Source organism: Selaginella moellendorffii, unplaced genomic scaffold (assembly GCF_000143415.4).
Source record: "Selaginella moellendorffii unplaced genomic scaffold, v1.0 SELMOscaffold_96, whole genome shotgun sequence".
NCBI lineage: Eukaryota > Viridiplantae > Streptophyta > Lycopodiopsida > Selaginellales > Selaginellaceae > Selaginella > Selaginella moellendorffii.
Genome location: NW_003314357.1, coordinates 140,590 through 168,052, shown reverse-complemented (window position 1 = coordinate 168,052; position 27,463 = coordinate 140,590). Strand labels below are relative to the sequence as shown.

Genomic DNA, 27,463 nt, shown 5'->3' with positions numbered 1-27,463 from the left:
GTTCTAAAGTTGATAGTTCTATCAAGAAATTCTTCCAAGTAGAGGAGTTTAGGGTTCTTGGAGAATGCGCAAGATGATTGATGGTGTTACTAAGATCACGTAAGTGCTTCTCTCTCAGGGCAGCACGAACAAGAAATCACCCATTCCCATCTCCGCTTCGAGCGCCGGAGCAAGAGGGCGATGAGAAGTCTCCTCCCTCGCCGTCGCTGTGGAGCTTGCTGGACGCTTTCAGGGCGTGTGGCTCCTGCCGCGACATGGACACGGCCAAGAAGCTCCACTTCGATGCCATCCAGCGCCATCTCCAGCACGAGATCTTCGTCGCCACCGCCACCGCCACAATGTACGCCCGCTGCGGCAGCATGGAGAGCTCCCGCCGCGTCTTCGACCAGATGATCCGCCGCGACGCCATCGCCTGGACGGCTCTCGTCACTGGCTACGTGATCAACGAGGATTTCGAGCAGGCCCTCGATCTCCTCCCTCGCATCCTGGCCGAGAATCTCGCTGGCGACTCCAGGATCTTGGTGGCTCTTCTCACCGCGTGCTCCAAGCTGGCAGCGGCAAGCAAAGATGGAAGCTCCGTGATTTCTTGCCTGGAGAAAGGGATGGCGATCCACTCCCTGGCAGCCAGCAGCAAGCTCGACTCCACGGAGATCTTCGTTGGGAGTGCTCTCATCGACATGTACGTGAAGAGTGGAAGCTTGCTGGATGCCCGCATTGTCTTTGATAGGATGGATCGCCACGACGTGGTGGCATGGACGAGCTTGCTGCTGGGATACGCTGAGAGCAGCGACGATCGTGATCTGGAGCTTGCGCTGGAGTTTTTCCACTCGATGCTCGAGGTGTGTGATCCAAACGCTCATACTTTTGTGGCGGTGCTCATGGCTTGTGCTGGTCTCGCAGGAAAGGAGCAAGGCGTTGATGGAAGACTGAAGCTCTCGAGTTTGGAGAGAGCGAGGGCGATCCACTGCCTGGCTCGGGAACATGGAGTGGAGCAAGAGATCTTCTTCGCGGGCGCGCTGGTGGACGCGTTCGCGAGGTGTGGAAGCCTGGAGGATGCTCGACGAGTTTTCGAGCGAATGCCTTGCCACAACATGATCGTGCTCAACTCTCTTTTGCTCGGGTACGTGGAAAACGATCAAGCCGAGCTCGCTCTATCCATTTTATTCTCGCAGGGTGATGGTGGAAAGCGATCATGGTCGCCGAATCCTCGGACTTTGGTGGGGGCGCTCATGGCCTGCTCGAGCATCGGCCAACAAGTCGACGATCCTGCTCTAAAGCTGGTGTCACTGGAGAAAGGAATCGCGATCCACCGTGAGGCGGCGAAGCTGGGGCTGGATACCTCCGACTTGTTCGTCGCGAGCACGCTGGTGGACATGTATTCGAGCTGTGGAAGCCTCGCCGACGCTCGAGCGGTATTTGACAGGATGGCGATTCACAACGTCGTTTGCTGGACGTCGCTGCTGCTGGGACTCTCCGAGAATGGCGAGCCGGAGCTAGCTCTCGAGCTCTTCGAATCCATGGTGGCAAGCAGCAGCGTTCTTCCAAACGCCAGAACTTTCAGGGTTGCTCTCTCGGCTTGCACCAGCTTGGCTTCCAAAGATGGCGATGGTGGAAAGTGTGGATCTTCGTCCAAGCTCCAACAGTGTTTGGAAAGAGGGAGGAGGATCCATCGCCGAGCGATGGAGCTGGGACACGACACAGATATCTTCGTCGCCAACACCTTGATCGACATGTACGCTAAGTGTGGAGGATTGAGCGATGCGAAGCTGGTCTTCAACTCGATCGGGCAGCAGCAGCGCACGCCCGTGTCCTGGCACGCGATGATGCTGGGATTCGTGGAAAACGAGCAGCACCAACAAGCACTAGATCTCCTGGAGGAGATGCTGGCTCTTGGAGGAGGAAGAGTCTCTTCTTCGCCGCTCACCATCGTCGCGGCTCTCATGGCTTCCAGCGGCCTCGCCAGCCTCGACTCTGGGAGAAAACTCCACGCTCTGGCCTGCCGGGATGGATTCCAGAGTGACGCTGCGGTGGCGAGCTCCCTGATCGATTTCTACGGCAAGTGTGGCAGCAGCATGGTCGTCGCGCACCACGTCTTCGACTCAACCACTTCTCCAGCTCTTCCTCACTGGAACGCTCTCGTCAGTGGATACAGCCGCCACGGCGATCCAGCGCGAGTTTTCGAGCTCTTCCGCGAGCTCCAGGAGGAAGGATTGGATCCCGAAGCCGCGACTTTCCTGCCGGTCCTCGCGGCTTGCAGCCATGCCGGGCTCGTGGATCGAGGCACGAAGATTTTCGAGGCGATGGTGGCGAGCTCGTCGGTTGCTCCCGGGATCGCTCACTACACTTGCGTGATCGACATGCTGGGACGTGACAATCGGCTCCGCGAGGCGGTGGAGATGATCGAGAGCATGCCGGGGCGAGCGGATGCGGCGGTGTGGACGAGCGTCTTGGCGGCGTGTAAGAAGTGGAAGAATGTGGAGGTGGCGAAGCTCGCGTTTGGGAAGATCATGGAGGTGGAGGGCAAGAGCGCTTCGCCGTACGTCCTCATGGCTACCATCTACTGAGGAGATCAGAACCTCGAGATCTAAAGTTTTCTACTAAAGTTGGTGATTGATCGAGGAAAACCTCGAGAGAAGCTCTTGAGATAAAGTAAAGAACTATGTACGACAAGACAAAGAATGGGCCACACAATCTTATTGTCACAGTGTCTTCCGTACGAGACGGAGAGAACATTCTTGTTCCTGTACTTGGAAAAACGAAGTTCTATACAACTTGTGAGTGTCTTCCGTACGGGATGAGAGGATGGAAGTTTTATATCCGAGAGTGGGAGTAGATCTTCACCTATTAAAGAAGAGAAAGGAACTTCTCTTTGTGTGTATGTGTGTGTTTAAAGTCCCAGTCTTTCACGGGAATCTCTTGGCATGCAGTGTCAACTTGCCGTACGTGAAGAACACCATCGTTGACAAATTGTCACCTCGGGCGTTTGTCAAGCAGAATATACCCCGGACAAGAATATCCCCAGAATATTCACCACGTGTAGCCTATCCGACGACTCGCTTTCCCTTTTGCTATGAGCTCTTTTCTCCTCTTTCTTCTTCCTTTTCTTTTGGCTAGGGGCGAGCGTGGCGATGGTGTGGGATTCTACTCCATTGGCAGCACGGGGATGTGAATTCCCGCGGTGCCGGGGAGGGGATTGGCGGTGATCTTGGCCGGGGGAGGGTTTGATTTGGCTAGAATCGGTAGGAATCCCTAGTCGCCGGGGCCGAAACGATGAGCGACGATACGACGGATGGAGAGGGCTTTCCTATAGGAATGCGCGTGCTGGTTGTGGACGATGATCCATTGTGCTTGCTCCTCCTCAAGAAGATGCTCCTACAGTGTAAATATCACGGTAAGTTTTTGGGCGAGAGGAATTTACTGGAGAATTGATGATCTTTGTCTGCCAGTGACTGCGTGCAGCAGGGCCGTGGAAGCGCTGCAGCTGCTACGCGAGAAGAAATTTCAATTTGACCTCGTCATCAGCGATGTCTACATGCCAGACATGGATGGATTCAAGCTCTTGGAGCTCATTGGCTTGGAAATGGATCTTCCAGTCATAAGTAAGCGATCATACTCTCTCTCTCTCTCACTCTCTCTTGGGTTTTTTTTTTCTCTCTACTACTTGGATGGCTAAGAGTGTTATCTTTGTTGGGTAGTGATGTCTGGCAATGGAGAGACGAGCGTGGTGATGGAAGGGATCACGCACGGCGCTTGCGACTATCTCCTCAAGCCCGTGCGCATCGAAGAGCTCCGGAACATCTGGCAGCACGTAGTGCGAAAGCGTGGAGCCAGAGAGGCTGCCAAGGAGGAATCGTCTGGAGAATGGGACGATAGCAGCGAGAAGTTCCCGGAGTACACGTCCAAGAAGAGGAAAGAAAAGGATGCCGATAGTTCGGGTGGTGATGAGCAGATAGAAGACATTTCCGGCCTCAAGAAAGCTCGAGTTGTCTGGTCCGGGGATCTCCACAGGCTGTTCGTCAAGGCAGTGAATCAGCTGGGCGTTGAAAGTAAGTTGGCTTGTATATCTTTCTTCAGTAGAAGAAGCTATGCTTGATCGAAATCTTTGTGGAAGCAGAAGCGGTGCCAAAGAGGATTCTGGAGATTATGAATGTCCAAGGACTCACGAGGGAGAATGTCGCAAGTCATTTGCAGGTGATATATTGCCTATGATTTGTAAGTTTTGTTTTGGCTTTCTCGGCACAGCTAATATGACTAACCGGTTTTTGGTGGTGGTGGTGGTGGTGGTGCTGTGTAGAAATATCGCCTGGGACTCAAGCGCTTGAGCGGGGTGGACATGGAACCTCATCCGATTGCTTCGTTCCAGGCTGACGAGAGTGGTAGCTTTGGTGGCTCGATGTTCGTCCGCCCGGCTGGATCATCCAAGAGCTCCATAGCTCGGACAACCTCGTGTGCCGGTGGTGTGTTCGGGAAAGGCGTGGAGCAACTTGATCCCGGGACTTTGACAGCTCTCAAGCAGCTCCAGTCATCGATTCGTGGTGGTGGTGACGGAGGCAGTGGTGGAGCACAGGTTTTGAAAGGTCCTCGAGCTCTCAAGATGAGACAGGTTGCGTTTGATCGGAACCGAAGCGGTGGAGGTGGCGGAGCTCTGCAACGAACAGCATCGATCGAGCTGGGAAATTTGAAGATGCAAGACGAGTGGGGAAGCGCTTGGAGTGTAGCTCCAACGGCGAATGCAGCGGCGATCAAGGAGGAGCAGCGGTCTGGAGGAGAGTCGAGCTTTAGTAGCTCGGTGGAGGAGCAAATGGATTTGCCGGATCTTGCTTCGTTCAAGGCTGCAGCACCATCCAACCAGCAGCCACAGGGACTAAACAGGATCACAGAGGATTCGAGCGTAGAGCTGGACGACTTTTGCCTCCCCGAGGGGTCCAATTACTTCATTCCACCATTGCCGCCGCCACCATTTCCATCCTTACAACAGCAGGAGAACTGGTCGATAGATTTCTAACAGCAAAGCTAAGATGAGAAAAAGGTACGCTCGCTCTACCAATCTGGTAAATGATGAAGCTGGTTAGAAGCTTGTGATGCTCCTAAAGCCTCGCATCATCCATCTCGTCCTCATCCTCAAGAAAGAAAAACAAAAGCTAGTCTCTACAATATTTGCGTTTATAAGATGCAAGAGACAAAGATGAGAGCCAAAAATCTCAGAATATAAAATTCTTGTCATCCGACTTTCATCCAGGACTGTTTCAAACGGGCCAAAGGGAGACGATACAAAATCCAAAACGTTCGACCAAAATGCCACTTCTTCTCCTGTAAATGAGCAAAGAATCTATAGCTACATGTAGAAAAACTTGCCACCTTTCCAAACCCTTTGCCATCCCTGCGCACAGCTTAGCAACTCCAAAGTCACCTCGGATTGATCCCCTTTCCTCACACCCATGGCGTAAACGCTCCCTTCGAAGAGATGAAACGCGCCTTGACGAAACTCTAGCCCGTCTGGCTAGCACTTCGGCCGAAACCTCTCTTCGATTTCACCGCATGATTCCGAGAGGAAGCCATGCTCGGAGCCGGGATCTGCTAGCAGCTTCAAGGAAACCTTTGCTCGGCAACTCGTCACAGTTCTGGCATCACCCACCATCTCCCTGCGAGCCTTCCACTCCATCCATCTTTTCAGTAAATTTCATCTCATGAATTGATCTGGCGTCATCACCTCCATGAGTATCGCAAGGTAGAAATACGAAAACCTTTAACGAAAAACAGCAAATACCTTGTCTGGCTTTAAAACATTCCCTTGAACACCGGATTGGTGCGGCATATAGTGGGTCCATACTCTTCATACTCCGCTTTTGTGTGGCATGCCTGAGGTGATGCCAGCACCAAGCGAGTGAGATGGAGAAGAGATCAAAGTTGAAATGCACATACCGTGTAGAACTCTGAAGCCGAAGCTAAGACCGAACCGCCAAACCAGACGGCGAATCGCTGCATTGGATGTCCAACCACGTTCACTTCTACAGGCTGGAAGGTCTCCATAGCGTCAAGATCACAGCACGACTAAGAAAAGAAAAAGAAAACACACACCTTGACATCCCCACCGTATTTTGCTGCGGTTGCCGTGGTTCGGGAGTCGACAATTTTCTTGATATCACGCTGGAGTCTCCTTTGGAAGTCTTTGAAAAGCGTGGAGCCTCCCGAGAGAACAATGTTCTGTTGACAGTTTTAGAGTGTGTTAGAAGAGGAGCACAGGGAGCGTGTTTAGTTTTACTTTGTAAAGCGCTCGGCGGGTGTCAATCGGGGCGGACTGAATGCACTTGTCAACAACCTCAGGGAGAGGAGTGGAAAAGTCGCTACTGCATATTTCAGGAGCAAAGAATGACTGCAGCAAAAAAGTAAGCGAAAGCAAATTAGCACAAGCAAGAGAAAGCCGAAGGCTTTACCTCAGCAGCGAGAAAACGCTCGTAACCAATATCGCAACTGTAAGCTTGCCCGGTCTTCGAATTCGTGCCAGTCCATTGCTTCATGTACTTGGACGGCTCCCTGTCGTGCTTATTAAACTCCTGCAATTGCGAACGTATGCTGAATGAAGTTCAATGCATGAGCAAGCAGGAAAGCAAAGGAGAAAGAAAAACATCTTTCGCACTACCTTGACAATGTCAGCACATGTGTACCCGTAAGATTCCTTCACTCTCCTGGCAACGTCAAACGAGTCTTCCGGAGGAACAGGCTCGCCTCGCTCCTGGAAATCGATCCATGCATCCTTGTCAGCGTGAAAACGAAGCGCAGCCATATACGTACTCGCATGAGCTGCTGCACAAAGGACGTGATGTCTCGACCGGCTACTGGGATGGATTTGATGCTGCTGCCCATCACGTATCCCTCGGCAACAGGCACGACATGCGTGACTCCATCGCCGGCATCGACCACAACCCCGGTCATCTCACACTGGAAACAAAGAAGAGTGAGCTACAAACAAAAAGAAGATCTCCAAGAACCTTGGAAGTTGTGTAGCCAGCAGCCAGGGCTAGAACAGCTTGCACAGCAATGTAGAGGCCAGAAACATTGAAAGTCTCAAACATGATCTCGGCAGTGTACTCTCGATTCTCTGGCGCCGTGAGAGGGCTCTCCGTCAAGAGGAAGTAGTGATCCTCGGGATCACACCGCAGGTAGTTGAAGATACACTGCTGCCAGAACCTCTCCATGGCGTCCCAGTTATCCACCTGGACGAAGAAGAAACCATGAATCACGAGAGAGAGAAAGAGAGGTAGAGAAGAATCGCAAGCAAGGACCTGGCCGTGACGGATCGGATACGTGAGCGTGTACGCGGGGCCGTGAGTCCGCGCCAGAGCTTCGTCGCCGATGAAGAAGTCGAGATCGGCCATGACACCAGCATTGTGGCGCGCGAGCCATCCGCCCTTGCCCTGTGGAGAGAGCGCGGCAGGAGAGGAAGCGGCGAGGCAGGACTCGTTGATCGCCACGACCGTGGGGATTATGAAGGACGGCTCCACATTCCCTGCGAATCCAATCTTGGAGTAGCTGCCAAGGATGAAATTTCGATGATCTGAATCGCACAAGGAAGAATGCGGGCAGCGCTCTAGATCGATCGTTCTTACCCGGTGCCATTGTCGATCACGACCGCCGGCCGGCCCGTGGCATCCATCGCGAGCTAACCACACCACCAAGAACCCTAATGTAGGGTTTTCTTCTATCTCGTGCCATTTGGGATTCAATGGCCAGGGTATCAGCGTCCAAGGCGCGAGCTTTCACGCGCAACGATTCCGCGGCAGCAGCCTCGTTCTCGCGTAAGATCTTGATCGAAATATCTTCACTCCTGGTGGGCGTCGATCGATCCGGTGTGTTTCTTTCTTCCTTCCAGGGCTCTGGTCCAAGGCTGCATTGCTCACGATGACTGTGCTCGTGTCCTGGGCGGTAGTGGCCATCCGAGCGCCTCCGCCGAAGATTTGTGGAGCTCCAGGCGGCCCGCCAGTGACAGCGCCTCGGATCAAGCTGCGCGATGGCCGCTACCTCGCCTACAAGGAAGCTGGAGTTCCAAAAGACCAAGCCAAGCACAAGATCGTCATCCTCCACGGCTACACGCGCTGCCGCCTCGCTCTCATCAGCGCATCGCCGGTAATTCCTACTTGTTGTTGCCTCCACTGGACAGATCGATCGAAATGCGTGACTGTAGGATACGATTGAAAGGCTGGGAGTGTACATGGTGAGCTACGACAGGGCCGGCTATGGACAGAGCGATCCACATCCTGCCAGGAGCGTCGAGTCGGAGGCTCGCGATGTGGAAGAACTGGCCGATTCTCTCGGCCTGGGATCCAAGTTCTACGTTCTGTCCGTCTCTCTTGGAGCTCACGGCGCGTGGGGATGCATTAAATACATTCCACAAAGGTTCGCTTTCCTTTTGCGTGGAAAGCTTGCGTTTTTGTTCGTGAGCTTTTCGTGGTGATTTTTGCGTGATTTGTTTCTGGATTTTTCTTGTGTGTGTTTGTCTCCAGGCTCGGTTTTCGATCTTTGCTGCTCAATCTTTTTCCTGCATTGATCAAAGACTTGTTTTGCTTGCTTCTATGAGAACAAAAGTTTGTCTCACTGGTTTGATCTTGTTCTCTCAGGCTCGCCGGTGTGGCTCTAGTCGTGCCGGTGGTAAACTACTTCTGGCCGAGCGTGTCCACGCCCGAGGGCCGAGCGGTGTTTAACAAGCAGCCGCTGGGCGACCGCCTCTTCCTCAGTGTCTCGCACTACGCGCCCTGGCTCGTCTACTGGTGGCTCACACAGAAAATCCTTCCAACGTCCAGCACCGTCAACATGAACCAGGCCGATATGTGTCCCTCTGATCGAGCAGCTCAAGAAGAAACCAGAGAATCCGATGCCCAAGTTCGTCAATCTCTCCTCCTTTGGATCAAATCTCTGACAAAGTTTCCTCTTGGCAGGAGAGGAAAGAAGCGCTGCAGCAGGGACTGAGTGAATCGCTGTGCCGGGACTCGAGCGTAATGTTTGGGAAGTGGCCGTTTGATCCGGCCGAGCTGGAGAACCCGTTCGAGGGCGAGAACTTGACGAAGAAGATCATCCACGTCTGGCAAGGCGAGAAGGATTTCTTGGTGCCAGTGGAGCTCCAAAGAATGGTGGTGAAGAAGCTAGAATCGTGGGTGGAGTACCACGAAATCCCTGAGAGAGGTCATATCCTCCGAGAATTCACAGACCAAATCTTAGAGACGCTCGTCTCGTAGGACGAAGAAGCTAAAGCTACTGTTAATCCAGCTTAGATACTTTTAATCAAGATTATCACTAAGTTAATCCATTTTTAAAAAAGAGGAAACCTAGGGCACAGAGAGAATGCGCGGGAGAGATGAGCCCTTGCGCCATCGCCGCTCTCCACTGCGTGGTTGTGGATGATCCATCGTGCTCGGCGGCGAGGCTGGGGAGCGGCGGCAGCGCTGGCGCCTGCTGCAGTGTGAGAAGCGCGGCCCCTTCGAGCCGGGCAGCAAGATCTTTCGGGAAGGTAGGGTGTAGTGGCAGCAACGCCGACAGCGTTGGTGGGATCTGTCACCCGCTCGCGATTGGGATTTCGCGGTCGGAAGAGAAATGGAGGAAGCGAAATCTAGCGATTCGCGCTGCCGAGCAGCAGGGCGGTGGTAGCGGCGGTGGTAGCGGTGGTGTGGTTCGAAAGAAGAGGCCGCCTCGGCCGACTTATCCGGATTCTCGATACCACATTGTCTTGCAGGTAAGCAATGGTTTTTAGTTTTCGAAGCATTGATCGTTTCTTCTTCCAGGGATTCAACTGGGAATCTCAAGCAAAGAAGCCTTGGTATGACACTCTCAAGAGCAGGGCTGCGGAGATCCAAGCTGCCGGCTTCACAGATGTGTGGTTTCCACCACCTTCACAGTCGGTTGATAAGCATGGTACAACACTCTTTTTTCGTTCCTGGTGGCTGTTGTTTCAGCAAACTTGCTCTGACTCCACCGCTTTTGGTTTGCTCCCAGGATATTTGCCGACTCAGCTCTACGATCTTAACTCGTCGAGCTACGGGAATGAGGCCCAGCTGAGGGAATGCATCGACGTCTTGCATTCGCATAACCTGTGCTGCATCGCCGACATCGTGATCAACCATCGAAGTGGCTGGAAGCAAGACTCAACTGGACACTGGAACCTTTACGAGGGTGGAACCAAGGACAAGAGGCTTGACTGGGGACCGTGGGCTTTGGTCAGCAACGACATCTATGACAGTGGTGGGAAGGGGTCCAAGGATAGTGGTGAGAGCTATGGAGCGGCTCCGGACCTGGACCATTCCAACAAGCAAGTGCAAGACGAGCTCACAGACTGGATGAACTGGATGAAGGCAGAGATTGGATTCGATGGTTGGCGCTTCGATTTCGTCAAGGGCTACTCACCGGCCTACACCAAGATGTAAGCAACAACACGTTACACATCCAACCAACATCACGTAAGAACAAACTTTGCTTTCTTTTTTCTCCTGAAACTCTCAACGAGCATGTTCATATAGATACTGCGAGAGAACACATCCAAGCTTCTCGGTGGGCGAGTACTGGACTTCGTTGAACTACGAAAACGGCAGGGCGGCTGCAAACCAAAGTAAGCGCGCATTTGTTTCTCTTAGGAGAATTGACTCTCTTGGTCGTCACAGATACCCACAGGCAACAGCTTTGCGATTGGATTGATGGGACTGGAGGACTTTCCTGTGTGTTCGACTTCACCACCAAAGGAGTTCTTCAAGATGCCGTGAAGAACGAGTACTGGCGACTGCGGGACGGAGAGGGGAAGCCTCCCGGTCTTATTGGTAACGTTTCTTATCTATGTTTCGTCCCGGAAACAAGATGCTTTTGTGTGTCTTGAGCAGGGTGGTATCCAACAAAAGCTGTAACGTTTGTCGACAATCACGACACGGGATCTACTCAGAGACACTGGAATTTTCCCGATGACAAAGTTCTCTTGGGCTACGTATACATCATCACGCATCCAGGCATACCATGCATTGTAAGTCTGGGAGCCTCCTGAGAGCTTTTAATCGATCCTCTTGCAGTTCTGGGACCATTTCTTCGACTGGGGGATGAAGGACAAGATCTCACAACTGATGGAGCTGAGACGAAACAACGGCATACACTCAGACAGCAAGATCACGATTCTTGCAGCGGACTTCGACATGTACGTTGCCTGTGTCGACGAAAGGCTCATCATCAAGCTCGGAAACAGGTAACCAAGTAGTAGTCATTCTTTTGGAGGATCAAAGTTTATACAAAGCCATGCGCAGGTTTGACATGGGCACGCTCGTCCCAAATCCCACAGCGTGGAAGATCATCATGACCGGACCAGAGTTCGCCATCTGGGAGAACATGAAAGAGCATGCCATCCTTCCACAGCCAAAGCTCACGTCCGATATTGTCATCAACGCGGCTGGTGGCAGTGCGGCAGATGCCACCAAGACAGACGTGGAGATCAAAATCACCACCGACATGTCGTGTGGAACCGTGGGCCGGATAATGCAGGAGGTGCCCGGCCTCGTCTCAAACGCAAAGGACTTGAGCGACACCTTGAAGAGCTGCAAGCTCCCGCCTCCCAGCGGGATTGACAACAGCAAGAACAAGGACACGGACAAGAGCAAGCCAGCAGCAGTGAAGCAAAAAGTGGAGATCCATGACGAAGACAATGAGGTCGATGAAGATGATGAGGACGACGATGACGATGATGAAGACGATGATGAAGATGATGAAGATGACGATGACAATGACGATGACGACGAAGACGAGCGTGAGAATGTTAAAAACAAGAAGAAATGAAACTCACCATTTCCCATCACCATTGTCGGATGGTATAAATCTTCTCGTGCTTGCAAAGCTCCCAAGAGAATCGCTCCCCCTGAAAGCCACAAAAGTCTCTGGTTAAAACACGTAACCAAAAAAAACGCAAGTAAATAAAAAAAAGGTGAGCTTTATAAGTGATTGGTAAGCAGAGAGACAAATGCGTCTCACAAGCAGTTCCCAGCCTATGGCATCCTGCCAGCCTTCAAGAAAAAAAGAAGCCCACCGTGAAAAAGAAAAAAGAAAAAACGAAGCAAACTTTAGAAGCGTCGAGTATGAATCATAAGACAGAGTACTTCCCAGGTTGGACAGCCGGTTGCAACACCATGTTGGACGTAGACTCCTCCAGGATGCGCTTGATCTCCCCCTTGGCCTTCTTAACCGAGGTCTCGGATCCACCTTCGATGAAGAGATAGAGCTTGCGCTCGCCGGGGCCTGGGATCTTCCCCGGTGGAAAGAACTGCCCGCGAGTCGTGATCGCGGCTCCAGTCCACTCGCTAATCTGTCCCAGCGCATCCTTGTGCGTGACTTTCCAGCGAGCGTGCTGGGGAAAGTCGTTGATCTCCAGCTCCGCCTCGTACCGCTCCTGGAGCGACTCGGCCGTGATCTTCTGGATGTTGTGCTGCAAGTTCTTCACCACCTGGATCGCCTTGTCGCGGAAGTCCGACGGCTGGCCGGGGACTATCCCCGGGATGGTGATGCTCGGCAGGACCGGGATGGCGGCGACGGAGGTTCCAGCGGCTTGAGAGTTCACGGCCTTGGCTGCGTTTGTGAAGGCCAGCATCATGTCCACTCCTGTCTTCCGGATTTCGTTGTCATCGTCCGTCTCGCCAGGCTCCTCCTCTTCCTCGTAGCCATACTCCTTGGCCTGGGCTTTCTTCGCGGCCCTGAGAGCTTCGTCCTCCTCCTCGTTGAACTTGAAGCCGCTGCCACCATAGCCACTGCCGTGAGCCTTCTCACTCCCCTGGTTCACCTTTGCGATGAAACCATCAGCCAGGCTCTTCAAGTCCTCGGGGATGGGCTGCTCCGAGAGCTCCAGCGCCTTGGCAAGGTCGGGAGCGTATCTGTCCTCGTCGGGGGCGATGAAAGTCACGGCACATCCCTTCCGGCCCGCCCGTCCAGTGCGTCCCACGCGGTGGACGTAGTCCTCGTAGTGATTGGGAACGTCATAGTTGACGACCAGCTCCAGCTCCTTCACGTCCAAACCTCTCGCTGCGACGCTCGTCGCCACCAAGAGGTTGCAAACATTGGACTTAAAGTCGGACAGCGTCGACTCCCGGTCGGTCTGGTCCTTGGCACCGTGGAGAGACAAGCACGGATACCCGGCCTTGAGAAGGTCCCTGAAGAGGCTGTCGCATTTCTCCTGCGAGTGGACGAACACCAGCACCTTTCCTTTCTCGTACCACTCGCCGAGGAGCTCGAGCAGCCGCAGGAAACGATCCTCCTCCGGACGGACCTCCACCGTCTGAGTTATGTCCTTGTTCACCACACTGCGTCCTCCAACTTGGATCTCCACCGGCTTGTCCAAGACTTTACGAGCCAGGAGCTCAACCTGGCGTGGAAACGTCGCGGAGAAGAGCACCGTCTGCCGGTCCGGCCTCGTGTTCTGGACGATCCTGGTTATCTGTGGCTCAAAGCCCATGTCAAACATGCGGTCGGCCTCGTCCATCACCAAGTATGTCACCCGTCTCAAGTTTGTGATCTTCCCGGAGCTGGTGCACAGTATATCGATCATTCTTCCCGGTGTGCACACTACTATCTCGGCACCACGCTTGAGCTCGCTAATCTGCTGGGCGACTCCAGAGCCACCATAGACAGGGACACAGGTAAGCCCAATAACTCTGGTGAATTTCTTTATGTCACTGTATATCTGTTGCACAAGCTCCCTCGTCGGAGCCATGATGAGACCGATGGGACCGTCCCCCTGAGCAAGCGGCGGCTGGTCTTTGATGTGTCTCAGCATCGGCAGAACGAAGGCGAGCGTCTTGCCGGAGCCTGTCTTTGCGATACCAATGCAGTCCCGGCCGTTCATGATAATCGGAAGCGCCTGTGCTTGGATCGGCATGGGCCGCTCGAAGCCCAGCTTCTTTATCACGTCCAGCATCTTGCTGCTCAGGCCGGTCTGGTTCCACGTCTTGATCGGCTTGGGGACGTCCTTCCCCTTGACTTTGAGCTCCAGCTCCTTGCGGTATGCCGTGACATCTTCCTTGCTCATCCTCTGGATCTCCTTCACCTCCTTGTAAAAGTCCTTGCGGAAGGAAGTGTAAGGAACCTTTGTGTGGTCGACCACCGCCAGCTTCTCGGCTTTGGTCTTCTTCACCCGCTTTATAAAGTCCTCGTCGTCTTCCTCGGCATCACTGTCGTCGTCATCTCCGGCTTCCACCTCCGACTCCGAGTCTCCTCGAGGTCCTCGGTTCTTCTTCAAGATGCTTGGAGGCTGTGAGGCTTTAGATTCTTGAGCGGTAGCTCCAGCACCAGCGACAGAAGGCGGCGCCGCTTGGAGCTTCTTCACCTCGGGAATGACTATGGTGTTCATGAAAGCATCCAAAGGATCCACCTCCTCCTCTTCTTCCTGGACAACTTCCATTGGAGCTTCCTCGACTCCTCCACCTTCCTTAGCTTGGCTCTCTTCAGCTCGAGCAGCCGCATCACCATTTCCAACCTCCTCGTCAGACTCATCCCCTTCGAGCGTCCATGCCTTGCCATTTGCGACCTCGCCTTGCTCGCCTTGAGCTGCAATACCTTTGCTCTCCCTTTCTTCATCTTCCTTTTGCCGCCGTTGCTCTTGCCACTCCTGGACTCTCCGCCTCCGCTTCTCCATCTCCTCGTCCAATCTCTTCTGCTCGGCCTCCTTGTCGTCGCCGCCCTCCTCCTCCACACCCTTCCCTTCACCACTACTATCGCCACCATCTTCCTTTCTCGCCCTCTTCGCTTCCCTCTCCCTCTCCTCGTCATCCTCCTCTTGCTTACTTCTCTCTCGCTTCTCACGGTCCCTGCTCCTCCTATCTCTCTCGCGCTCGCGATGCCTGTCTCTGTCCCGATCCCTTTCCCTGTCCCTGTCCCGCTCTCTTTCCCTGTGATGCTCCCTGTCCCTGTGGTGATGCCTCTCGCGATCGCGCTCTCGATCTCGATCCCTACTGCTGCGTACCTTGTCCTTGTGGCGGTCTCGATCCCGATCGCGCTCGCGCTTCGAATCCTCGCCCCGTGATGACCGCTCGCCCTTGCGCTCTTCGCTCTTGCGGTCCCTCTCCTTGCCCATGCTCCCCAGCCCTAGCAAATTAGGGCAAGAGAGAATATACCTAGATGTGAATCTACGGAGAATCGTCATAGAATATGCGTAAAACAAAGCCGTTGAGATGGACGGCATCGGGGTGACTATGGCGCTTCTGTGTCCAGCGCATAGCTATGGCGCGGCGCAACGAGCCGGAGGCGTTCCATCGCCATCGCCGGATCCAATCCATCCTTGGGCCCTAGGTCTGTGATCACACCGTGAATCGGACTTCCCGCAGCTCCAAAGGTTGCGATTGATCGTTTTGGTCGCCATGTAGCGAGGATTTCGCCATGGGTGGAGCAGCAGATTGGAATCCACTAGGAGCGGAGCTTTTCGGCTGGGATCAACCGATCTAGGGAGCTACAGTAGGATCAGCGCCACGATTTTGGAGGAAACAAAGGGTTTGGGATATTTGGTCGCGATGGACAGTTCTTCCTCCTCGGCTCCATCCAGTCCAGCTAATGCCAATGCCGCCGCCGCGCAGCAGATCGATGATCAAGGCGTCAAGCCCGAGCGGATGTTGAAGGAATCGGCGTCGGATGTGTGCCGGGTGAAGCCGCCGGACGATCAGCCCAAGCTCCACTTGACGTACTCGGCTCCATCGCTCCTCATGCTCGAGCAAGCTTTGCCGCTGCGATCGGACGAAGCGTCCACTTCGACGCCGTCGTCGCGAGGAGACAATTCCTCCGGATCCGGTTAGTCTTCTCCTTTGCTTTTATTTTTTCCTTGCTTAGAACCTTTTGTGTTTGGCGGTGAGAAGATAGGGGATTGGGACGGTCAGTGACCATGCCCGCCACGAATGGCGAGGAAACGCGCGATCATACCACCAATGGAAGGTTGCTGCGATCAGCCACGGAGAAAGCTAGCTTGCAAAGACACGAGGAAGAAAACATACGAAGAAAGGTCGCGGATAAGTTGTCCGACAGAAGAAAGGTAAACATTCCTTCAACATAAATTCCTTGGACTGACTACCTTCTTCTTTTGATCTCCAGAAAAAGATGTTGCAACGCTTGGCTACTGTTAAGACGGATGGAACTGTCGAGTTTGATGTGGCTGGAAGTGCTCGCATCATGCCCGAGCTCATTGCGCCCGAATTAAGCGATTCCCTTCGTATTTACGACGAGGAGTGGGACGAGAGGAAGTTCAAAGTGCAGCCATTGCAGATTGTAATGCTCATCGTTGGTACACGAGGGGATGTTCAACCATTTATTGCGATCGGAAAGCATCTACAGGTGTTTTCCTCGTTCATTTTTCTGAAGTGAAAATCTCACTCATGCGTGCGATTACTTACGCAGGAATACGGCCACCGTGTACGCCTCGCTACACACGCCAACTTTCGGGAGTTTGTGTTGACTGCTGGGCTGGAGTTCTATCCTTTAGGCGGGGATCCGAAAATTCTAGCTGGATGTACGTGTCAACTGGTAGCAGTTTGAGCTTATTGTTTGATGCCTCATTCACTGACAGGTCGCGCTCATTACAGACATGGTGAAAAACAAAGGGTTTCTTCCTTCCAATCCATCCGAGATAACTATTCAAAGAAAGCAGATCAAAGCTATCATAAACTCGTTGCTTCCTGCCTGTATTGAGGCTGATGGACCAGTTCCTTTCAGAGCTCAGGCGATGATTGCAAATCCTCCCGCGTATGGTAAGTTTCTCTCGGCTTTTTTATCTCGTTTACAATGCCGACAGTTCTGCAGGTCATGTTCATGTGGCTGAGTACTTGAGAGTCCCACTTCACATTTTCTTTACAATGCCTTGGACGTAAGAAAAAACATGACGTTCTTTCTTCTACTATCACTAACATGTCCCGTGGCCGCTATTGCAGGCCGACCAGTGAGTTTCCTCATCCGTTGGCACGCATCAAGAATCCGGCTGGTTACCGGGTGAGTGGCGAGTTATACTATGGCGAACATTTTTGTGAGTTTTGAAATAATGGCAGATGTCTTACCAAGTTGTGGACTCCCTCATATGGTGGGGAATTCGGAGCATGATAAACGACTTCCGGAAGAAGAAACTTAAGCTCCGTCCAATTACCTACTTGAGCGGTTCAATAGGATCAATATCGGACTTACCTACGGGTTACATATGGAGTCCACATCTGGTCCCCAAGCCCAGAGGTATTGCGTATCTTCTTTTTCCGTGTCACGTTGATTTAAGTTTCCACTTGTTTGCAGACTGGGGCCAGCGTGTCGACGTGGTTGGCTTCTGTTTTCTAGATCTTGCCAGAGATTATGAGCCCCATGCGGAACTCTCCAAGTGGCTGCAAGCAGGAGCAAAGCCAATTTACGTTGGTTTTGGAAGCCTTGTAAGTCTTAAATCCTTCTTCATTGCATACGAGTGTTGTTTTGACGCCGAGTTTTGGGAAGCCTGTTCAAGATCCCAAGGGGATGACGTCGATCATAGTAAAAGCTCTTGAAGAAACTGGCCAACGCGGCATAATCTCCAGGGGTTGGGGAGGCCTGGGTGACAGTAAGTAATTCGTTTTTAAAACTTCATGTGCGTTATCAAACTTGGACTCCGTTTTGCAGTAAAAGATCCACCAGATTTTATCTATTTACTTGATAACTGTCCTCACGACTGGCTTTTTCCACAATGCGCTGGAGTGGTACGTTTCTCATGACAACTTTCTTTTGCAATTCATCCAACCCTCTCTTTCTATGTCGTAGGTTCATCATGGAGGCGCGGGAACAACAGCTGCCGGTCTCAAAGCTGCGGTATAAGCAAGAGCAAGAGCGGAGGTTTTTTTGACTTACTGAGTGTGCGTGCTTGGCAGTGCCCGACGACTGTAGTTCCCATTTTCGGGGATCAGCCATTCTGGGGAGAGCAAGTCCATGCTAAAGGAGTTGGCCCAGCTCCAATTCCAGTGAATCAATTCACGCTGGAGAAGCTCGTTGCTGCCATTCGTTTCATGCTGGAGCCGGAGGTAAGATTGGTCACGTCTTCCTAGCATAGATCGATAGTTTCTCATTCTTTGGCTTGGGAAAAAGGTGAAAGAGCGAGCGATTCAACTGGCCAAGCATATGGACGGGGAGGACGGCGTGAAAGAAGCGGTGAACGCGTTCCACAGGCACTTGCCAAAGGATATGCCTGATCAGGCTCCAGACATCCCATCGGATTCGAGCTTCCTTTCCAGCCTCGTGGAGAAACTACGGCGAATATTTTGTTGCTAAATTCAGTCTGTAAACATGAGTTTTATAAAAGATCTAATTAGGAATACTTACACTTCTATTTTTGGTTTGCTTAAGAATATGCTTGGATATTCTAGGATATTTTACCATCTAACGGTTGAGATTAATCTTATATTTATAATTTGTAAACATGTTTATAATTTATGAACTTTCGTAAGCCCTTTCTAGTATATTCTTTTTTTTCTACCATCTAATAGTTGATATCCAGTATGATTAATCTTGTGTTTATAAATTATAAACATGTTTATAATTATTTGATCAATTGAATTAATAAGTAGGAATAACACTATTATTAAGCAAACCAAGCATTGCTACATGCAATACGTAGCAAATTTTTACACTAATTGGGAAAGAAAATTTATAACTAATAAATTAGTGTATATTATATGTTACTAAGATTTACCATGAGTATCTATAAAATTTATAAGAGTAATAGTAATCACAAATTTTTTTAAAAGAGAATCAAGTTTATAAATAAACTTTTTTTTTCATGAATAAATGAAAAGAGAATTTGTATGTGTTAATAAGTTTAATTTCTTTAGGAAAAAAATAAATATCATCACTCAACTTCCAGTAGTTAATATTCTTATATATTGTCATTGTCTTTGTCTGAGATTATTGCTGCAATTTGATTATTTTACAATAAGTTAAATATCTGATAAAAAAAGGTATTTGAGCCTCTATAAACTATTTACATTTACATTACTAATAATATCTTATGTTATAAGTCAAAATTTAACATTATGAGTACATAGAATATAGAAATGGAATACAAACAATATGCATATCAATTAACCAAAAAAACCTAGCTTATATACAAGAGTGAGTAGTTTGAATAGTTTGAATAATAATTCATCAATCAGCCAGATTCTTATTATATACCAAAAAGTATAATTGAAGTTTTACAAGGCATATAGGTTTGGTTGCTGTCAACTTGGTGCCACAAATCAGTTGCTATAGGATTTAAGAGAAACTGGATACAAAAAATTCAAATTTTTATTTTTAAATCACATTTTGTATTTACTCACTCACTTTTAAGTTGAGCGAGCTCAAACCCATCTTTTCATAAATAAATTCTATCTCATTACAAAATATAATGCTTTCTTCTAGTTCCTTTGATCTCTAGTCTCACATGCTCCTTGGTAGTGAGCAATCCATCCATGATAATTAGTAGATCAAAGCAATCATAAACTCATTTCTTTCTGCCTATATATTATCAAAGCAACTATTCCTGTTGTCTATCTAGTTTACAATTTATTAATCCAAATGATCAAATGCATGTTTATAATTATAAATATGTTTATAATTTATAAGCACAACAACTATTAAGATTTTTAAAATATTCCTTCACAGAAAAATAAAATATAATAATAAGTATTTAATTTTTTTATAAATTATAAATATTTATAAATAAAAAATAAAAAATAAATCTAAATAAATAACAACTGTTAGATGGTAAAATATCCCAGAATCCAAGAATATTTTAGGTATATCCACTACCACCACAGATTTTCTTAAGCAAACCAATTATTCATATTATAGCTTTTTTAAATGAGATTCTTTTCTTAAGAACAAAGAATCATCTTGCTGGTGTTGTTTTTAAGGAGCTGACGTGTACGTTTGTTATTTTATACGAATTGCCGCCCTCGGCAGCTCCACAGCGGAGCACAGCGCTAGCAGTAGGGTTTGCATCGCCGCCAATGGATCCCCTCGCCTCGATCGGCCTTCCCAGTATGGAGTGAGAATGCTCCTCCACACAACTTCCCTATAGTCCAGGTGGTGAGCGCGGGAAAGAAATACTTCGGATATTTCGGGAATGGAGGCGAATCGTGGCACTGCGCACGCCCGAATTTCTGGCGTGCTACGGGGTTTGATAGCTGCCTGCGAACATGGCGGCGACACTGGCTCTTCTACTGCTTCTTCTGGCAGGCACTCGCTATCCTCGCATCAGCTGCAGCTTCTAGTATATCTCAAGTCCGTAGCCGCAGTGCTGGCTGAGGGGGATTCATGTGCGATCGCAGGAGAAAGGGCTCGATCTCTTGAAAATGCGCTTCAAGGAGCTAAGGTCTTGTTGGACATGTCGGGAAGCAAGATATACAAGGTAAGCTTAATAGTGAAAGCCTTGAAAAGTTAGCTTAGTACCGAGATTTCCTTCCAGGTATGGCGTTGCCAGCTCTTGACTACAAGATTTAAGGATGTGACGCTGCAAATCGAGCACGCCTTGAAGAATTTTCCTCACAAGGCAAGCACCTCTCACATTCTTTACAGATAGTAACACTCCTTAACGAAACGACAGTCTTGCAGGCTGGTGGAAATAGCAGCTACTTTGTAGACGTGTCCGATGCCAGGCTAGCCGAGGAAATCGACACAATGCTCTTGCAACATAGACATGGGAAAGCCGTTGGGAGAAACAAGCTCCAGAGCATTGCAAGCAAGGTGGGCATCAGATGCAACAATGGCCTAGGGAAGGAGCTGGAAGCTTTGCAGAGAGAGGGGGAGAGTGCTGCCTCGGAGGACCAAAAGGCCGAGATACAGGACGTCTTGTTGCTCTTCACTCAACTGCTGAGCGAAATAGACGACGATGACAAGGCTTGGGGTGTGCCTATCCCAGCAGATTTCAGGTGTCCCCTTTCTTTGGAGCTGATGGTGGATCCGGTGATTGTGGCCTCGGGGCAGACATACGAGAGAGCTTATATCCAGAGGTGGCTGGAGCAGGGAAACTTTTCGTGTCCAAAGACACGCCAACCTTTGCCGCATGACAACTTGATACCAAACTATACGGTCAAGGCGCTCATCACAAGCTGGTGTGAAGCAAACAACGTTGCTGAGGCTGCTGCTCTTGAGAAAAATGTGGGCTGTGCAAGGAACGCGGCCAGTGGCCGCTACTACAGGCAAACCAAGTCCCTGGGCCGAGCTTCTCGCTTTCATTCCTTACTGGAGCTCGACAAACGGCATAACAGCTTTCAGGACAGGGTGACAAGAAGTGGTGAGACGTCGCAGGCTTTCGAGCAACTCATTACGAACTTGGTGACTGATTTGAGCTCTCCGTTTGCTGGAGCTCGCAAGTACGCGGCGGCAGAGCTACGCCTGCTGGCTAAAGACGACATACAGAGCAGGATATTGGTTGTCGAGGCCGGTGCCGTGAGGCCTCTGATCGCGTTATTAGACGATGGTGACGAGCAAACCCAGGAAATCGCCGTGACAGCTCTCTTGAACCTCTCCATCAACGACAACAACAAGGCGGAGATCTCCCGGGCGGGTGCCATCGATCCACTGGTGAGGGTGTTGAAAGCGGGAAGCAGCGCAGCAGTGGAGAACGCTGCCGCTACGCTCTTCAACCTTTCCGTGGTGGACAACAACAAGGAAGTGATTGGTGCCGCGGGTGCGATATCTCCTCTGGTGGAACTGCTGGCAAGCGGCAGCCCCGGTGGCAAGAAGGACGCAGCAACGGCGCTCTTCAACCTCTCAACCTCTCACGACAACAAGCCGAGGATGGTCAGAGCTGGAGCTATCAGGCCGCTGGTGGAGCTGGCCTCGCAAGCTGCGACGGGCATGGTGGACAAAGCGGTTGCCATACTGGCGAATCTGTCAACTGTGCCAGAAGGGAGAGTGTCCATCGCCGAGGAAGGAGGCATCATCGCGCTGGTCCAGGTGGTGGAGACGGGCTCCCCGCGAGGACAAGAGAATGCCGCGGCTGCTCTGCTCCATCTCTGCATCAACAGTAGCAAGCACCGAGCAATGGTGTTGCAGGAAGGCGCGGTGCCACCGTTGCATGCGTTATCTCTCGCGGGCACACCACGAGGCAAAGATAAGGTACTTCAACTTTCTTTCTACGCTCACAGAGGGATTTTTTGATACGGAAATGTGTCTAGGCACTGGCGCTACTTCGTCACTTTCGAGAGCAACGAGTTGGAAAGCAACAGGAGTACTGATGTTCGCTTTGTGCCGCCATAGAGGTGAGCTTTGAATCACAACAAGTGCCCGACTTTGCTATGGTATTCTGATCGTTTACGCTGGAGAAGCCAGAGGTCAGCTTGAGCTACTGTTCTGTCAACGAAGCTTTTGGGATTTAAACCAGGTAGTGACATCGTCAAAGAAGGAGATACGGTTGTTATAGCATCAAGTGATGTCACAGATCTTCTTCTTGCCGCTGCCTAAAGCTGAGAACCCGGTTCCAGGCGAGCTTCCATGGCTCGTTGCCAGTCTGTCTTGCATAATGGATGCAATCACCGTCCTGCGAAGCGATTTCCATCTGCACAGCTTCCCCGCCGTGTGTGGGCAGTCGACGTAAAGCCTCAATACCTGCGAGAGGCGAGTGAAAGAAAGCGTGTGTTTAGCTTTGAAAACTCGATGTACCTTCATTCCGTAAGCTTTCGCGGAGGCCACGGCCAGCGCCAAGTCGTTGTCGCTGGACAAAAGTATCAAGTCGCCTTCATCGTCTTTGTACTGCCCATGTCAACCTGGATATATCAAATCAATGGACTCGACGCTACCACCGGATTTACCAAGAGTTGGAGGCTGTCGTCCTCGCAGCCAATCCGGACCGAAACTGTTGCAAGGACCTCTTCAAGGCTTTGTGTCCCTGCGTGACACAGGTTATGATAGTGACGATGATGACGCGGATAGACCAAGGTACCGCAAGTGAAGCGATGGACACAGCCTTTCGGGTCTTCTACCTTGAAGGAGAAGAAATTTGCGAGCCACAGGGATGGGTAGACAGTTTTCACGGCAATCAACTCGGATGTCAAGTTTGCAGAGACGTCGCTGCAACCATATAACGATTAAGATCGCGGTTTTTGTTACCTGAATGCTGTGGTAACGGAGTTTGATGCATCCAGTTTCACAATTTCTTCCTCAACCTGGAGCTTACACAATAATCAGCTCTGCCCCTTGGGAGCTTCTGGCTTACACTGTCAAGGCGGATGTTATGCTTTATGATGGCAAGCACCCGATGTCCCTGTTCTTCCTAGACAAAGCTTGTAAAGGGTACGTTGAAGGCATCACACAGACATTCTTCAGCAAGAAGAGACGTTTGGGCATTCCTATGCTGGATCTGGGTACGGGAAATGAAATCTACAGGGAAAGCCCAGAGAAGTACCTGGACGAAAAGAGAGAGTGGAAATGGTCCTGCTTAACTTCAGGGCAGCTGAGCCCTTTGAATCCATCCGAGACTACATCAAGAACAGGTACGCAGGGGAGGTAGAGAAGCTTAGAGATCCTGCATCTGTGTTCAAGGGCCATGTTCACAATGGATCTTTTTGCACCAACTATCTCCATGCAGTACATGCAGAAGCGGCTTTAGAGCGCTTGAAGGGCACAGTCTATCGCTCACTAGAGTTCAAGAACAACCTTCTGCACAAACTCAAGAAAGCCAACGTGATTTGGCCGGAAGTCGGGTGGGCTTGCGAGGGTTTTGTTGGAGAGGCTATCGGGTTGAACTTCCAAGGGGAACAAATCGAAGTGTTCAAGCTGGAGGCTTTAAAGGGTGAACCAGCAGTGATTAGGCCATATCAATGGAAGCGGGAAGATACATGTTGCCTGGGAAGTACTCGTTCAAGTATGTCGATGGCGTGCTAGCATGGGTAAACGAGCAGTGAGTGTTACATATCCTTGCACTGCAGGTGACTGTTAGTCCGAAAGGAAGACAGAGTACAAGTTTGTGATGCAAGGAGAAGTTCAACGCTGGTACACTTTAAGAGAAATGCATTGACTTAAATGAGTTAAAAGGCAATTTTTTTGTTTAATGCAAATGCACTAGAACTCAAACACTTTTCAATTGTCATCAACAAGGAAATGATTAATAAAGTTAGCCACTATGGTGTCACCCAGGTTACAAAAGATGATATGCCCTTACTTGCAAATAATATAGAGAGAACCAAACCCATTAGTAAGGTTTAGATAGATTACTGTAAATGGGTAGTTAGAGTTGTTTACACGGTCATGCCATTTAAAACAGAATTAAAAACATTAAAAAAGAGGTAGGTGATATGACCAATTAACAATAACTACCCCATGACTAAATATTTCACTATACACACAAAGTGTTGAAGATATTCTACCTTTACTAGCCCAAACCCAAAGATTAAGAGACGGACAATATCAAAATTAAAGACAATGATATCTTAGAAACTTAATTATCAGTGAAAAATATGTAGAATAGAACACAAAAGTATTCCAAATAAGTTATCATCTGATAAACTAGTAGTATAAGAACCACCAAGATCATGAAAGGTTAAAGTCATCATAGGATTAACTATCCAATAAAATTTAATAGCAAGTGTATCATTAAGAAAACTCAATGATAAAACTTAATTATCAAATATTGTAGATAGTATGCCAAACAACTTACAAAAGACAACTAAAAGAATATAAAGTATTATTGATTGTCGCGAATGTGACTTCGGGTATCGAAAATGACCTGTCGATCAGTCCTTACGGACACTCTTACCTTACTGCCACGCCAGCAGAAGGTCGGTATTGCTAGACTTGTTATCAGCCTCCACCTAAGCTAGTTGAGAAATTAGTCTTCGCGTGTGCACTTGACCAGATGGGCATAAGAACGGAATTCCTAAGTGCTATTAGTCAAATATACTTGACCTGGTTAGAGAAACTCATTCGTTGACTTACACTTGCTAATGTTGGGAACCCCCGCGATATTGAGCTTGGTCCTCAATATCGCTAGATGATAGCTTACCGTGTCTGCCAAACACCCTTGCTATCATGCCCTTTGTGTTAGTCTCATTTCGATCCCAAATGCTATTTATGAAAAGTGTCCAGATTTGCTCATTTGGCATATCTATGGAATGTAGAGATCGGCCTGAACACAATGGTGTTCATCCCGTGTCCAAATTCACAATCTAGCGCCATTCTATGTTTAATAAGTTTTGAGCTTGTCCCAGAGACTAACTCCTGATACTAAAGGAGGCTTGGGGTGAAAGCCCAAAGCGTGTGTTCCTCAAGGGGGGGGGGGGCGGTAGGGATAGTGGGTAGGTCGGGTATGGCCAACCAACCTGAGGTATAGTCTAGCTCCCGCTTGCATGCCTATCCTTGTTTTGCATCTAGCTTAGATCTAAGCCCAAGTTCCATTCCATGCTAGCTGGTGGAGTACCCATATCCTCACATTAGGACACCGGTATGCCGAAATAGCACCAGACTCCATTTGGCTCCGTTTTGCGTGTTGGTCTTGGCATTGGGATGTTGGTTGCTCCAGGACTATTCCAAGTCGCTCCGAGCTCCTATCCCTTCGCTCCTTGGGCTATATGCTCGGGAGTTGCTCCGTGGTCTGGTTCCATCACTCCTTGGCTTCACGCTTGGGAGTTTGGCACCGTTCCTTCGTTTAGTGGCCCAAGGCCCTAAACCTCGAGTTCCGCACCATGTTCCTTTGGACACATGGTATGTGACATGTGGCATCTGTCACGTGGCACAAAGAGGGTTTAGGTTCTGCTTCGTGGTGTTATCCTATGGTAAATCACCATAGGATAAAGGGTCAAAACCATGTGCGTTACATTTGGTATCAGAGGATGAGTCTCAGCAAGTACTATTCAATGAAATTAGGCAACTAGTCTCGTTGTATACGCAGAGATGAAAACGATGATCCGAGTGAGTACACGTTTGGGTGCTAAGACTTCACAATCGTTCCTTGGGTATGGATTTGGTTACCATTTTGTACTGTATTATATGAGCTTGCGCTTGGGCTCATAAGTTGGATATAAGTTGTTCCGTTAACACGAGTTTTCGCTTGGGCTCGTAAATGAGGCACATTAGCAACTTGAAGTTACACTTTAAGTTGGCAGGATTAATGTTAGCCTATTGGTGGTTCCATGAGTGGTTCCAGTGGTTCCATAAGTTATTCCTTGTACCATGGGTGAAAGCAAACCTCCCTGGGTTTGCTATGAGTGGCAAATAGGCTGGTCCGTAGCTGTTTAGCATGGCACTAATGGATCCTTCCTAGGCATGATTATAAGTGGATTAATCAAGACTATAGGGATTAGTCTATTGGTTCAAGTAGTCATGGCCGTGCTCTCTCATAAACTTTTCTTCGGTTGAACTGAAGGCAGTGCGAAAGCAAGCTTAAGGTTTGGTCAAAGATAAGACCGAAAAGAGAGTCATCGGGGACGGAGGATCAAATACGTAAATCATTTTCTCTTCTTGGAGAGATGATCTGCAACGAGGTGTTAACTCATTGCTTATGTTCACATTATGCAATCAAGAATCCCTATCTTGATGCATGTTGGAGATGGTGGTTTTACAATGGTGAGTTGTGGGATGGATAGCGGTGAAGTGCTATACCATTTTGTCTAGGCTAGCTATTGGAAGACTTGGGTTGCAATGCTCAATTCTTTTCCGGGGAACCTTGCTATTGCTCCTTGAGTAGCTTTGTGTTGAATTAGTGTTGAGTTTGGTCGGAAAGAGAGTGGCATGAGCTTGTTCGTGTCGTGAACAAAAGTTAGTGGTGTTAGGTGTTGTAAATCTCTATTGATGGGGTGTGGCATTTATGTTACATTTTGTCGAATTGAGTTGGCACTTGATATTCACATAAACCTTTGCAGTAGTGACATGGGCATTGCTCATAGTGTTGCTTGATTGATGATCAAGTCATTGTGATTTATATCATATCCATGTGATAATAAACAAAGTATTTACGAAGTTGCTTGGGTAAATGATGATCAACCCCAAAGTGGTTGATAGTGAAGCTAGTCTATCTGCATGAAGTAGCATTGAGGTATCTTTAACTGGATTCTCGGTGATGGTCCATTATGCTAAGCTTATGTTAGTACCTTGTTTCCTTGAATTTGCCCATTAGGTGTTGGAAAAAAAGGTTATAGCATTCACTTGCTATGACTTGTCAGTTGATCCATTAGCACTTGGAGTAGATTGTTGGATAGAAAAGATGTGTAGTTGGGACATTGACATCACTAGCAATTGTGTTAGTGGAAGTGGCATTGTTATTTCAATTGATGAGGAATTTTCCTTGGACCTTGATTTTCCATGTCATTTTTCTTGTTAGTGTTTTTGCTTCACATTGGATCTTGAAGGTGATTGAAGAAGAGTGTTAGTGCAATGTGGATATCCAAAGATGTAGTCTTCGTGATCAAGCCTTGGATGTTCATTTTTCACTTTGCGGATGTCGGTGTTGGATATCGGTTAGATGGGCAAAGTGTTCAATGCTTAAGTATACTATGGGTCA

The 27,463-nt window shown here is 49.5% G+C and overlaps 8 protein-coding genes across 11 annotated transcripts; 6 read left to right on the top strand and 2 right to left on the bottom strand.

Moving 5' to 3' along the window:
* Positions 1 to 57: 57 nt before the first annotated feature.
* Positions 58 to 2,790, top strand: LOC112342005 (pentatricopeptide repeat-containing protein At2g03380, mitochondrial-like). Its single transcript, XM_024663088.1, has 2 exons — positions 58 to 839; positions 906 to 2,790. The coding sequence occupies exons 1-2, from the start codon at positions 81 to 83 to the stop codon at positions 2,562 to 2,564; spliced, it is 2,418 nt and encodes an 805-aa protein (XP_024518856.1). The 5' UTR covers positions 58 to 80; the 3' UTR covers positions 2,565 to 2,790.
* Positions 2,791 to 3,075: 285 nt separating this feature from the next.
* LOC9650430 (two-component response regulator ORR24) lies at positions 3,076 to 5,232 on the top strand. The gene is made up of 5 exons (XM_002989302.2): positions 3,076 to 3,391; positions 3,447 to 3,599; positions 3,696 to 4,046; positions 4,115 to 4,191; positions 4,295 to 5,232. The coding sequence occupies exons 1-5, from the start codon at positions 3,271 to 3,273 to the stop codon at positions 5,003 to 5,005; spliced, it is 1,413 nt and encodes a 470-aa protein (XP_002989348.1). The 5' UTR covers positions 3,076 to 3,270; the 3' UTR covers positions 5,006 to 5,232.
* LOC9650482 (actin-related protein 3) lies at positions 5,200 to 7,691 on the bottom strand. 3 transcript variants are annotated; one of them, XM_024663038.1, is made up of 11 exons: positions 7,608 to 7,691; positions 7,284 to 7,530; positions 6,990 to 7,214; positions 6,793 to 6,939; positions 6,641 to 6,733; positions 6,435 to 6,554; positions 6,263 to 6,373; positions 6,079 to 6,204; positions 5,923 to 6,015; positions 5,768 to 5,859; positions 5,200 to 5,710 (listed from the first exon to the last, which is right to left on the bottom strand). In XM_024663038.1, exons 1-10 carry the CDS (start codon positions 7,652 to 7,654, stop codon positions 5,779 to 5,781), a joined length of 1,290 nt encoding a protein of 429 aa, XP_024518806.1. In that variant the 5' UTR covers positions 7,655 to 7,691; the 3' UTR covers positions 5,200 to 5,710; positions 5,768 to 5,778. The 3 variants fall into 3 exon arrangements, with proteins under 3 accessions (XP_024518806.1, XP_024518805.1, XP_024518804.1); XM_024663037.1 differs by having other exon boundaries at positions 5,200 to 5,697; XM_024663036.1 differs by having other exon boundaries at positions 5,668 to 5,859.
* Positions 7,668 to 9,297, top strand: LOC9650481. The gene is made up of 5 exons (XM_002989301.2): positions 7,668 to 7,796; positions 7,871 to 8,124; positions 8,183 to 8,394; positions 8,616 to 8,877; positions 8,934 to 9,297. The coding sequence occupies exons 1-5, from the start codon at positions 7,724 to 7,726 to the stop codon at positions 9,228 to 9,230; spliced, it is 1,098 nt and encodes a 365-aa protein (XP_002989347.2). The 5' UTR covers positions 7,668 to 7,723; the 3' UTR covers positions 9,231 to 9,297.
* Positions 9,298 to 9,349: 52 nt separating this feature from the next.
* On the top strand, positions 9,350 to 11,815 carry LOC9650429 (alpha-amylase). Its single transcript, XM_024663067.1, has 7 exons — positions 9,350 to 9,724; positions 9,774 to 9,903; positions 9,985 to 10,408; positions 10,564 to 10,799; positions 10,860 to 10,996; positions 11,043 to 11,212; positions 11,271 to 11,815. The coding sequence occupies exons 1-7, from the start codon at positions 9,350 to 9,352 to the stop codon at positions 11,794 to 11,796; spliced, it is 1,998 nt and encodes a 665-aa protein (XP_024518835.1). The 3' UTR covers positions 11,797 to 11,815.
* Positions 11,816 to 11,931: 116 nt separating this feature from the next.
* On the bottom strand, positions 11,932 to 15,093 carry LOC9650428 (DEAD-box ATP-dependent RNA helicase 42). Its single transcript, XM_002989248.2, has one exon. It carries the CDS (start codon positions 15,074 to 15,076, stop codon positions 12,098 to 12,100), a length of 2,979 nt encoding a protein of 992 aa, XP_002989294.2. The 5' UTR covers positions 15,077 to 15,093; the 3' UTR covers positions 11,932 to 12,097.
* Positions 15,094 to 15,181: 88 nt separating this feature from the next.
* On the top strand, positions 15,182 to 18,316 carry LOC9650479 (sterol 3-beta-glucosyltransferase UGT80A2). Of its 2 annotated transcripts, XM_002989299.2 has the most exons (14): positions 15,182 to 15,783; positions 15,849 to 16,021; positions 16,081 to 16,320; positions 16,384 to 16,495; positions 16,569 to 16,733; positions 16,786 to 16,849; positions 16,914 to 16,971; positions 17,028 to 17,205; positions 17,263 to 17,393; positions 17,455 to 17,557; positions 17,617 to 17,693; positions 17,755 to 17,802; positions 17,862 to 18,011; positions 18,076 to 18,316. In XM_002989299.2, exons 1-14 carry the CDS (start codon positions 15,510 to 15,512, stop codon positions 18,256 to 18,258), a joined length of 1,956 nt encoding a protein of 651 aa, XP_002989345.2. In that variant the 5' UTR covers positions 15,182 to 15,509; the 3' UTR covers positions 18,259 to 18,316. The 2 variants fall into 2 exon arrangements, with proteins under 2 accessions (XP_002989345.2, XP_024518852.1); XM_024663084.1 differs by having other exon boundaries at positions 17,028 to 17,393.
* A 1,776-nt stretch (positions 18,317 to 20,092) lies between these two features.
* Positions 20,093 to 22,336, top strand: LOC9650478 (U-box domain-containing protein 4). The gene is made up of 4 exons (XM_024663066.1): positions 20,093 to 20,377; positions 20,581 to 22,089; positions 22,149 to 22,232; positions 22,303 to 22,336. Exons 1-3 carry the CDS (start codon positions 20,093 to 20,095, stop codon positions 22,206 to 22,208), a joined length of 1,854 nt encoding a protein of 617 aa, XP_024518834.1. The 3' UTR covers positions 22,209 to 22,232; positions 22,303 to 22,336.
* Positions 22,337 to 27,463: the final 5,127 nt, after the last annotated feature.